Below are 12,867 nucleotides of genomic sequence, written 5' to 3' on the forward strand. Positions count from 1 at the left end.
TGTTGGAAAAACTCTGTTATCCCTCAGGCACACTGTAAAATAAAGTGTCGTATATTTTTGTTTTAATATTAATATTAATTTTATTTTGTTATGAATGTATAAATTTTGTTATGTGATTTTTGTCATTTTTATTAGTTTTTGTTTGTTATATTATTACCTAAATATATTACCATTTAGGTTGAATTCATTTTTTGTTTAATTTTATTTATTTGTTTAATTTTTATTTATTTCCAGTTAGTAATTGTAACTTATTTCAGTCTCATTTTTGTTCAGTTTAAGGTTTTCATCTAACGTTTATATTTGATTTCAGCTTTATTTCAATTAACAAAAATATTTTTATAATTTTAGTTAACAATAATAACTCTGTAAAGTCTGATATATCTATATGTCTAAAATTATTCTATATCTTTTTAAAATTTCATTTCTTTATTATTATTATTATTATTATTATTATTATTATTTTATTTTAACTATAACGCATGCAGTCTTTGTGATTTAAAATATTTGTACATTTAAAATTAATTTGTCACATTGCATGGCTATTTAAGTAAAAAAAAATCAAGAAAAAAAAAACTAATTTAAAAGGTTACAGCAACTAAAATTACTCTGCATATACTCTTTCTTATATATTCATTTATATTTTTACCTAAATTTTTAATCTTGAGGACACAATGTGTTGAGAATCATTTCTCATACACTTCATTCTGCTAAAAGGAATGTTACTTGTTTTATGGCAGCTGGGACTTGGTGTCAAGAACCGTCTGGCTGTTGTGTGCCAAGAACCGAATGATAAATGTTTGAGATTTGGTGATCAGGTGACAGTTTTCTTATTTCCCCTTTGCTCAGAGGGATCCTGGAATCTAATTCCAACATGGCAGCCTCAGAAGCAAAACTAGACCCAAGTGTTTGGAGAAATGTCATTTTTAATTAAATCCCAGGTTCTTTAAGATAAGCTTTAATTTCACCTGGGGCATCAAGCACGGAGCCAAAATACCATTATGTAAGTCTGTCACAGTCCATGATATCTAACCGCCTGCTACAGCGGTTTTGACTGACTTGTTCAATGTTAATAGGATGCATAATCACTTTAATTATGCTAGGTGATTCTCTCTCACAGTCAATGATATCTAACCGCCTGCTACAGCGGTTTTGACTGACTTGTTCAATGTTAATAGGATGCATAATCACTTTAATTATGCTAGGTGATTCTCTCTACATTTATGTTCATAAAATTATTTAATGACGACAGTGATAACAACTAAAACTAAATAATAATAGTATTGACAATTTTTTTTATTTATATGAAGGTGGATTATAAAACTGTCTCTCATGTTATGTATTTAATACATGTTGGTTATCCATGTCTCTGTCAGATTACTTGGCCTCGAGATTCTGAGGTGTATTTCCTGAAAAGTATTCTCTTTTAGACTTTCAGACGAGATCTTAACACGAATAAAAAAAAAATATTTCAACGCAATGTATGCAATTAGAAATGAGAGATTTCAATATGAACACACCAGTGCGATCTAAATTGTATAGCTGAATATGTTAACATTATGAAACAATTGTCTCATTTGTGTTATTTTATTTCTCAGAAGGAATTCCATCTGAGGAAAAAAAAATCTAAAAGACACCGAGATCTCCTAAGATTTAAAAGACGAACTCTGAGTAATATAACTTTCTTCTAGGTCGTGTTACATTTAATATTATATACTGCTTATGAGAAAATAGTATCTATTTACAGGCTAGGTGTGTATGGGTGTGCGTAATAACTGTATTATTTTAAATATTACAGGCTTACAGTAAATGGTGTTTGAGTTTACAGTAAGTGTGTATCTCATATATAGTGTGTGTTTACAGTAAGTGTGTGTGTGTGTGTGTGTGTATGTGTATGTGTATGTGTATACGTGTGTTTCCGCCTCCATTTTGTCACGGGTGTGTGTGTGTTTGTGTGTCTCAGCTAAAGCCAGTGAGGAGGAATAACACACAAACTCTTCAGCGGGTTCGTTTTTACACAGATCACCAGAAATGGACGGGTGAGCATTAAAAGCGCTCTTAATTTATGTGTAAAAAAATAATAATTTAAATGCGAAGTAGAAGAGTTTCACACTTGCTGGAATGCTAACGCTGCTAACACGCTAGCGCTGTAACACTAAAAACAACTGTTGTTTCATAATCTTTTTGTAACGGTTGTATTGTCTAGTATGAAATGCCAAGAGCAAGAAAAATCGCAAGAACTCAAATTAGTGAACAACAAAAATGAGAAAAAATAGCAAGCATGTGTTAGCAGGTTAGCCTCACTAGCTGTTTGTTTGCTCACGTTGTGCACACAAGATTAAGCTGGAGTTTAATCGAGCGAGTCTTTTAGCTAGTTTAATTTATAATTAATGTATTAATGTGCTAGAATATGATGTAATTCCCCAGTTGACCTCATCTAGGTTGTAATTATATGCTTTCACGTGAGCTTTTATACTATCATAAAATGTATAAAATAAAACTTCTCTCTCAGTGGTTATATAATGTGTCGAGTTGCATTCAAATAGGAGAAACTTCTAAATGTTGATATTAAATACAAGTTATGGTTAACCAACTAGCCTCAATCTGTACTCTAGGGCTGTGTGTAAAAACTGGTTGTTGCCTAGACAGTATTCTGGACACTATAGTCCCATAACCTGCCTAACGTTACCCAAATGGCATTGTTGGACATCATAATGCCGAAACCTAGTGATCTGCCTAACTCGTTTTCATTTTTGAGCATCTAAGTCCCATAACCTAGTGACCTGCATCCCTAAAACGGTATTTTAGCCTCAAAATCGATTTTGCTAGAAACATCCTTTTTGAACGTCGAAGCCTAGTGAGCAGCCTACCAGAAGAGTGGAATAAAGTAATGAAATACTGAAATGTTCATCAGCTTAATTTGTTGTCATTAAATAATGGAGGGGATTTAAAAAGATTCAGATTAAAGGATTTCTAGCCCTCCTTTTCTTTTTTAGTCCTGAACTTACATGTTAATTCCTGATGTTTAATATGTGTCTGATCAAATATCACTTTGTGTTTTCAACAGCATTGGGGATGTCGCAGTTGGTGTTAAGGTAAATACTGTTTTCAGTATCCTTTGTGCAGTTTGTATTCTGGATGATGGATGGATAGGTAGTTACTAAAGCAAACTCATGAAGGATTTTGCAGTGCAATAGCAACCTGACAAAGGCAGCACAGCACAACATGCATTACTATGAATATGATCATAATGTTGTGGAATTTAGTTTTTAATAGATGTCCGCCTGTTGCAGTGGTGAGACCAAGTGGAAACCACAACAGAAATTTGACCCCATAGATACCAGAACAGTGTGGTAAACCAGAGTTTTTTTTATGATAAAACATTGAATAATTACTCTGAGATAGGGCTGTCTCGGTTACAAAATTGGCATGTGATTAATTGCTATACAAATAATTGCTTTTTACAGTTAGAAAGTATCAGATTTGCTATTAAGCTTAATACAGATGCACCTGTAAAAGCAGTATATTCAAGTTGAACTTGGAATGTTTATTTTAAGGCTTTGTACATGAATATTGAACATAAATATGATTAATTCAAAATTATATAATGCAAAAATGTAAAATATTACTTTCTTCTATTCATGTTATATGGAACCAGCCACCTTAAATATTGCATTTTGGCAATATAATATTGATGATGATGATGATGATGATTAAATATTGGAATATTATGCAATAGTATTTCCACCCTAAATTGGTCACTTTAACATGTCTTTTTTTAAGGCAGGCTGATTAAACCCATGAGTCATTAACCTTGTAAATGTTTCTAAAATATGACATTATGTAGGATGATGATAAATGAAAGTGAATTTTGAGCCCTCACACTATGTGCATTTCATGCCATATTCGCTTAAATTTGCCTTGTTTTAACGGCAGTGTCTGGTTGGAATTAAAAATTAACAGTAATTGTGATCAGGTCTCAACACTATGGATTTTTTCTAGTGGTCCGGTCGAACCAGTGGTTCAAATTTTTACTTGCCCTGCCAATATTTTCACTGGCTCTGCCACAAAAAAATAAAATAGTTGCTGTTATTATTGTTTTTGACCCATGTTATCTTTTATTCTAATAAATAAGCTTACATGGCACCAACATTTTAGATGCCAATTAAATTTTACAATTCTCGATTCTAATTTTGATACCACACTAAACACTACAAGCCTAACGAATAAAAAGTTAAATTATTATTAAAGACAAATGAACAGTCATTAAATAAGAAAACATGAACCAATTACAAGCAACAGCACAAATAAATATATAGAACAAAGATACATATGAAATTATACTTTAGAAAGAACATCAGACGGACTGAATGAGAAGCAAATTCACTCTCTGACAGTAGGTGGCGCTTATGGAACAGCAGCGATACAGTATTTCCTTGGTTATCGCTGTACAGAAAGCAGCGCAGCGCTTATTAACACTACTTTAAATGCCTCTTTAAAGGCCTCTGTTAACTAGGGGTGCTCCGATTGATCGGCTACCGATCACTATCGGCTGATAATCACGTTGGGATGATCGATCGGCGGTCTCTTAAAGGCCGATCTCAAAAAACCGATCTCAAGCTGATGACGCTGCCGTGAGAGGTTTGGCACGACATGCAGCGGCACCGCGTCAGTATGTATCATGATGAATGATTTCTCAGACATGCATTTTTAGTTGTTTCTTTTTCTCTGAATGGGTTTTCATGTACTCAAACCAAGATTATTCACTTTAAAATGTATAAATCCAACCTGGTCTCATGGAAAAATGTAACTGTTTCATGATTTTGTATGAATTTGTACAATGTGATTTGGTAAATGATTTGGGTACTTTGTGATTTTCAAATGTTAGTGGAAAAAAGTCACCACAAGACCACGTGTTACCTGAAAAAAATATGATGGCCCAGAAAAGCGACGTTACGTCTTGTAAAACATCTAGTATGATTTGTTAGCAGATGCCAGTTTGTTAAATGTGTTGGTTTACACACAAAGAAATGTGTAAGCTTTTAATAAGTCCAATAATAAAATGATTAATTTACTTAACATGTTAAATTTGATTTACAGAACTTTTTGTGCTGTTTTCTATCAGTTTGGACTTGAATAAAGAGAGAAAACTTGCACTTAACCTTTTCACAGGCATTTTGTTTTCATAGTTAGACAGATATCGTAATGTATCGTTATAGGATTGTCTAGCAATATATCAATTATCGCAGAATCGCTGTATTCGTGATATTATCGTATCGTTAGCCATGTATCGTGATTCGTATCATATCGTCAGGTACCCTGCAATTCCCACCCCTAGCCAAGACGGGTATTTTGAGATACTTTTGTATGTTTTTGTCCGTCCAAGCGCAAGAAGACGCTGAAAGAATCTTAATTCGGGGCTCGGGCGTTGTCACACAGAACACAGTGCGTGAGTACTGCATGTAGTTGTCTTTCGCGTCTTGCTTGAATGCTTTAAAATCGCTTGTATTTTTAAATGAGCAAGGCTTAAAAACACGTGCAAATGAAATGATTCGAGACAATGCAGCAGTGTCCCGATCGTGCCAGTGACAAATTTATCAATTGTCCCAAGCGTCTTTCACGCTGGTTGGCCCCTTATTGTCAAGGCCTGGTGATTATCTCAGACCTACACAGTGATAGCCAATGCTGCTACTATCTCACTCTTTCTTATTCTTGGTTCATCCAAACATTGGCAAACTTTGAATAGTCACCATTAACAGCCAGAATGGGATCTACAACCACTTATTTTTATTTAAGATATTCACCATTCCCTAGCAAACGTTTTTTGGTGGTAGACTATTAATACTGACCTTAATGAATTAGTGTCACTGAAAGTTAAAAGGATTATGTCGGCTGGCATCAGACATTGTTTATATGTTACTATTCGTATGATTTATCCAGTTTTGTCTTAAATTTTTGGTGTCCTGTTGGACTTGTAAGCTATAGGGTAGAGTATGTCTTTGCCAATTTCACTGTCACCTCATTCAAAAATACAATATATGCTTTTTTTAGTATTGCTGTCAGGAACATAATTTGCCTTCACATGGTTTAGCATTTATTTCCCCTCTTTTAAAAAAAAACTTATTTGCATATTGTGTGGCGTCAAAGCCACATGAAAAAAGACAAAGAAGCCTAGGGTGATGCAAACATAATTTGTTTTTGAATGGACAAAGAATTGCCAAGCCATTAAAGTGCATTATTGGATATTATGTGGCTGATTCTTTGTCGTTGAAAGAAAAGTGTTGTGTGGAAATGTAGAATTGTCCCTTATATATTAGAAACAGGCCTGTTACAGGTCTCCATCTCCGCTTTTCATAAAATTAGACTGGTAGTAATTTAATGGGGGCCGTTTATGTCCAGGATAGTTAGAGAAGAACTTGTTCTTTTCAAGAGATGCCTTCTGAACACAGGCCTTTTAACTCAGTTTGTTTGCCAACAACAGAATTTTCCTCCCTGGAAAACAATGTTAGCCGGTCTTTCTGGGAAAGCAGGTGGAAAAAGAAGCATTTGATCTTATTGCTTTAAAGTCCTGCTTTTTTTTTTTTTTCTTCCGTTCTAATCAGTTTTGATGCTGAGGCTTGTCTGTTAAGACCTTGCCATCTCTTAATGCATTCTTCTGCTTTCGGTCGTTTTGATGTGAAACTTCACCATTCTCTTGATTGTTTGTAGTGTCGATGCCCAGAAGGCATGCTCGGCGGCGAGTTTATTGGCGCCGTAAAAGCAGCGTCCATAAAGAACGATTCGGTGGAATTTTTGGAAGGCACGAACCTGAGATGATCCTATTAGGAAGTTTGGTTTGTGCCATTCGCCATTTGCCTGCTGTCCCATCCGTCACTTTTAGCTGCACTTCAAGCAGCGGCCTGATCACGCCGGGGCCCTTCGGGAACGTGGGCAGCTCAGGATGAGATGACAGCATCTGACGTCTTAGACTCAACAAGATTAAAGCAACAATCTAGAAGAATAAGGCGCTGTGGCAGAAGCGTGTGGACATGTGCTTTATGTGCTGTGATTCCTTCAGCTGTCCGCAGAGAGCTGTATTTCATTGTTTGGTTGAGAGGATTGTGAAAGGAGAACATCTTTATTGGACGGCGGATTTTATTTTTCTCTTTGTGTCTCTCCGCAGAGAGGATCAGATGAGCTGCTGTCCGGCAGCATGTATAACAGCCCCAGTTCTGGGCTGAGCACTGTAAGTGGTAAGTGTTCCTGACTTCCCCCCCTTTCCAAAACATGCAGTTTTCTTGACCATGAACAGCATTAAAATAATGAAATTATAACAGATGGTTCAGTGTGATATCTGATCTGAGAAGATCCTATCTGGGAATAACCTTACTCTTTCCTGTAGGTGGGCACCCACTCTTATAAGCATGTGACCGGAATTGCAATTATATGCACTCTGCATCTTATTACAGCTTCTCCAACAATAGATTTCAATATCCCATTCAGTAGAGGAATGACTTTACCCAATTAAAGGAAGCTTTGTTTCTTGAGTTCTTTCTATTAAGGATATCAATTGGAAATGTAGTGTGAAATGTAATAGAAGAGAAACTTAAATACAGTTTAGACACACTTTCAGACCTGGCTGAGTATTTAAATCTGCGTCTTTTATCCTGATGTTGGCATTATGTTTTAAGATTTTTCCTTTAGAAATGTATTCTCTTTATCCCCAGTATAATGTCCTCTTTCTGTCCACTTTTGGCAGATACGACATCCAACGGCAGTGACAGCAAAAAACTTAGAGTTGAAGACAGAGTCGGCGATGCCCCACCATCCCGCGTTCTTCACATTAGAAAGTTACCCAACGATGTCTCGGAAACAGAGATCATTGCCCTGGGGCTTCCGTTCGGAAAGGTCACCAATATCCTCACACTGAAAGGCAAAAACCAGGTGCGTGGGCAAGCTGAAATGTTTTCAATTTCACTTTTGTCGGAGTTAGTGAGTCTTGAAAGAGATTTGCTATTTCTGGTCCGACTAACAGTTTTGAGTTCACTGAGTTCATCTTACCTCGTTACTGAAATCGTCTTTGTCTTAGGCGTTTCTGGAGCTCAGCACAGAGGAAGCTGCCATGACAATGGTCAATTATTACTCAGCTGTGACGCCTCACATCCGTAGCATGCCGGTCTACATACAGTACTCCAATCACAAAGAACTGAAGACGATTTGGTAAATGATTTGGGTACTTTGTGATTTTCAAATGTTAGTGGAAAAAAGTCACCACAAGACCACGTGTTACCTGAAAAAAATATGATGGCCCAGAAAAGCGACGTTACGTCTTGTAAAACATCTAGTATGATTTGTTAGCAGATGCCAGTTTGTTAAATGTGTTGGTTTACACACAAAGAAATGTGTAAGCTTTTAATAAGTCCAATAATAAAATGATTAATTTACTTAACATGTTAAATTTGATTTACAGAACTTTTTGTGCTGTTTTCTATCAGTTTGGACTTGAATAAAGAGAGAAAACTTGCACTTAACCTTTTCACAGGCATTTTGTTTTCATAGTTAGACAGATATCGTAATGTATCGTTATAGGATTGTCTAGCAATATATCAATTATCGCAGAATCGCTGTATTCGTGATATTATCGTATCGTTAGCCATGTATCGTGATTCGTATCATATCGTCAGGTACCCTGCAATTCCCACCCCTAGCCAAGACGGGTATTTTGAGATACTTTTGTATGTTTTTGTCCGTCCAAGCGCAAGAAGACGCTGAAAGAATCTTAATTCGGGGCTCGGGCGTTGTCACACAGAACACAGTGCGTGAGTACTGCATGTAGTTGTCTTTCGCGTCTTGCTTGAATGCTTTAAAATCGCTTGTATTTTTAAATGAGCAAGGCTTAAAAACACGTGCAAATGAAATGATTCGAGACAATGCAGCAGTGTCCCGATCGTGGCAGTGACAAATTTATCAATTGTCCCAAGCGTCTTTCACGCTGGTTGGCCCCTTATTGTCAAGGCCTGGTGATTATCTCAGACCTACACAGTGATAGCCAATGCTGCTACTATCTCACTCTTTCTTATTCTTGGTTCATCCAAACATTGGCAAACTTTGAATAGTCACCATTAACAGCCAGAATGGGATCTACAACCACTTATTTTTATTTAAGATATTCACCATTCCCTAGCAAACGTTTTTTGGTGGTAGACTATTAATACTGACCTTAATGAATTAGTGTCACTGAAAGTTAAAAGGATTATGTCGGCTGGCATCAGACATTGTTTATATGTTACTATTCGTATGATTTATCCAGTTTTGTCTTAAATTTTTGGTGTCCTGTTGGACTTGTAAGCTATAGGGTAGAGTATGTCTTTGCCAATTTCACTGTCACCTCATTCAAAAATACAATATATGCTTTTTTTAGTATTGCTGTCAGGAACATAATTTGCCTTCACATGGTTTAGCATTTATTTCCCCTCTTTTAAAAAAAAACTTATTTGCATATTGTGTGGCGTCAAAGCCACATGAAAAAAGACAAAGAAGCCTAGGGTGATGCAAACATAATTTGTTTTTGAATGGACAAAGAATTGCCAAGCCATTAAAGTGCATTATTGGATATTATGTGGCTGATTCTTTGTCGTTGAAAGAAAAGTGTTGTGTGGAAATGTAGAATTGTCCCTTATATATTAGAAACAGGCCTGTTACAGGTCTCCATCTCCGCTTTTCATAAAATTAGACTGGTAGTAATTTAATGGGGGCCGTTTATGTCCAGGATAGTTAGAGAAGAACTTGTTCTTTTCAAGAGATGCCTTCTGAACACAGGCCTTTTAACTCAGTTTGTTTGCCAACAACAGAATTTTCCTCCCTGGAAAACAATGTTAGCCGGTCTTTCTGGGAAAGCAGGTGGAAAAAGAAGCATTTGATCTTATTGCTTTAAAGTCCTGCTTTTTTTTTTCTTCCGTTCTAATCAGTTTTGATGCTGAGGCTTGTCTGTTAAGACCTTGCCATCTCTTAATGCATTCTTCTGCTTTCGGTCGTTTTGATGTGAAACTTCACCATTCTCTTGATTGTTTGTAGTGTCGATGCCCAGAAGGCAGCAGCGGCGGCGGGTTTATTGGCGCCGTAAAAGCATCGTCCATAAAGGACAATTCGGTGGAGTTTTTGGAAGGCACGAACCTGAGATGATCCTATTAGGAAGTTTGGTTTGTGCCATTCGCCATTTGCCTGCTGTCCCATCCGTCACTTTTAGCTGCACTTCAAGCAGCGGCCTGATCACGCCGGGGCCCTTCGGGAACGTGGGCAGCTCAGGATGAGATGACAGCGTCTGACATCTTAGACTCAACAAGATTAAAGCAACAATCTAGAAAAATAAGGCAGAAAGGCAGAAGCGTGTGGACGTGTGTTTTATGTGACTTGATTCCTTAAGCTGTCCACATTGTTTGGTTGAGGGGATTGTGAAAGGAGAACATCTTTATTGGAGGGTGGGATTTTATTTTTCTCTTTGTGTGTCTCCGCAGAGAGGATCAGATGAGCTGCTGTCCGGCAGCATGTATAACAGCCCCAGTTCTGGGCTGAGCACTGTAAGTGGTAAGTGTTCCTGACTTCCCCCCCTTTCCAAAACATGCAGTTTTCTTGACCATGAACAGCATTAAAATAATGAAATTATAACAGATGGTTCAGTGTGATATCTGATCTGAGAAGATCCTATCTGGGAATAACCTTACTCTTTCCTGTAGGTGGGCACCCACTCTTATAAGCATGTGACCGGAATTGCAATTATATGCACTCTGCATCTTATTACAGCTTCTCCAACAATAGATTTCTCCATTCAGTAGAGGAATGACTTTACCCAATTAAAGGAAGCTTTGTTTCTTGAGTTCTTTCTATTAAGGATATCAATTGGAAATGTAGTGTGAAATGTAATAGAAGAGAAACTTAAATACAGTTTAGACACACTTTCAGACCTGGCTGAGTATTTAAATCTGCGTCTTTTATCCTGATGTTGGCATTATGTTTTAAGATTTTTCCTTTAGAAATGTATTCTCTTTATCCCCAGTATAATGTCCTCTTTCTGTCCACTTTTGGCAGATACGACATCCAACGGCAGTGACAGCAAAAAACTTAGAGTTGAAGACAGAGTCGGCGATGCCCCACCATCCCGCGTTCTTCACATTAGAAAGTTACCCAACGATGTCTCGGAAACAGAGATCATTGCCCTGGGGCTTCCGTTCGGAAAGGTCACCAATATCCTCACACTGAAAGGCAAAAACCAGGTGCGTGGGCAAGCTGAAATGTTTTCAATTTCACTTTTGTCGGAGTTAGTGAGTCTTGAAAGAGATTTGCTATTTCTGGTCCGACTAACAGTTTTGAGTTCACTGAGTTCATCTTACCTCGTTACTGAAATCGTCTTTGTCTTAGGCGTTTCTGGAGCTCAGCACAGAGGAAGCTGCCATGACAATGGTCAATTATTACTCAGCTGTGACGCCTCACATCCGTAGCATGCCGGTCTACATACAGTACTCCAATCACAAAGAACTGAAGACTGACAATTCAAACCAGGTAACAAATTACCTAACTTTTCTCGAAAATGTAAGTATTTCAAGGGACAGCCAATCAGAATGTATTTGATCTTTAAAATCCAACTATGCTGACCAGCCATTTTGGATAAGTGAGATTTTGTTTTGGGCAGAACAGTCAATATACATTTTCTGCTATTTATAGTGTGCATGGAAACTGTTGCACGGCCTTTTAAATTTACACTGTTCAAAGGTTTAGGGTCTGTAAGGTTTTTAAAATGTTTTTTTAAAGAATATGTTATGCTCACCAAGACTGGATTTATTTGATAAGAAATACAGTAACAACAGTAATTATGTGAAATATTATTAAAAATTTCCTATTTTAATATATTTTAAAATGCACTTTATTCCTGTGATTACAAAGCTGAATTTTCAGCAGCCATTTCTCCATTCTTCAGTAATGATCCTTCAGAAATCATTCTAATATGCTGATTTGGTGCTCAAGAAACATTTCTTATTATTTTCAATTTTGAAAACTGATGTGCTGCTTAATATTTTTGTGGAAAAATTCTTAAACGGGTCATCGGATGCAAAATTCACTTTTGTTGTTGTTTGAACCTAAATGTGTGTTGGAAGTGTATGTACACATCCACCCTATAATGATAAAAATCCACCCAGTGTTTTTTTTTTTAAATCCCTATTTTAAAATCCACTTTCTCAAATGAGGCAGTTCTGAGATTCTTGTCAGAATGACGTAGTTCTGCACAGGCCGCTCCCACGATAGTTGATTGACAAGGCCGTCTTACCTTAGACCCGCCCTGAGTGAGCTGTCATCAGTCCGCCATTGTGTCGACTCCGGTGCAGGGGAAGACAAGAATGTCTCTGATTAAGAGATTGAGATGTTTTGTTGCTGGATGTAATAATGAACATAGCAGTCATTTACTCCCGACATCTGAGCCGCTGAAGACGCAGAGGATTTACGTTACTTTCATTTTTGAAGGGAATGCGCAGATCCCGATCGACCTAAATGCGTCTGTGTTCGCGCGAATCATTCATGATCCAGCTTCATCTACAGAAGAAGTCAGTATAAGGGTTTTTGAATGAATCTTTGCAAATCGCCTTTCCTAATAAGTGCTAGTTAGCCAGTTTCGCGGCTGAAGTTTACAGTCTGCTCGTCATTCCACGGAAGAGAGGGGCGGGGTCAGCAGAGCTCTTTAGCATTTAAAGCAACGTACTAGAACGGTGTGCTGAAAACAGAGCTTATTTTAACAGGGTAAAAAGGGTGTTTTTTACACTACCATTGGGAAATTTTAACCAAAGTATGTTATAGACTTTTCATTATGGCCCCTAAAGAATCATATTAACTTGTGGAAGATGG

The 12,867-nt window shown here is 37.0% G+C and overlaps 2 protein-coding genes across 2 annotated transcripts in view; both read left to right on the forward strand.

Annotated features, from left to right (window-relative positions):
• Positions 1-1,917: 1,917 nt before the first annotated feature.
• Positions 1,918-10,099, forward strand: LOC107677154 (polypyrimidine tract-binding protein 2-like). The gene is made up of 6 exons (XM_016471939.1): positions 1,918-2,036; positions 3,065-3,092; positions 7,160-7,229; positions 7,736-7,920; positions 8,066-8,196; positions 10,051-10,099. Exons 1-6 carry the CDS (start codon positions 2,029-2,031, stop codon positions 10,097-10,099), a joined length of 471 nt encoding a protein of 156 aa, XP_016327425.1. The 5' UTR covers positions 1,918-2,028.
• Positions 10,100-10,472: 373 nt separating this feature from the next.
• Positions 10,473-12,867, forward strand: part of LOC107677274 (polypyrimidine tract-binding protein 2-like) — a 10,932-nt gene continuing 8,537 nt past the window's right edge. The window contains exons 1-3 of the mRNA XM_016472122.1: positions 10,473-10,560; positions 11,062-11,246; positions 11,392-11,532. Of these exons, the coding sequence (XP_016327608.1) occupies positions 10,521-10,560; positions 11,062-11,246; positions 11,392-11,532 (366 nt within the window). The 5' untranslated portion in view covers positions 10,473-10,520. The remainder of the gene's footprint in view (positions 10,561-11,061; positions 11,247-11,391; positions 11,533-12,867) is intronic.

Source organism: Sinocyclocheilus anshuiensis, unplaced genomic scaffold (genome assembly GCF_001515605.1).
Source record: "Sinocyclocheilus anshuiensis isolate Anshui unplaced genomic scaffold, SAMN03320099.WGS_v1.1 scaffold392, whole genome shotgun sequence".
Lineage (NCBI taxonomy): Eukaryota > Metazoa > Chordata > Actinopteri > Cypriniformes > Cyprinidae > Sinocyclocheilus > Sinocyclocheilus anshuiensis.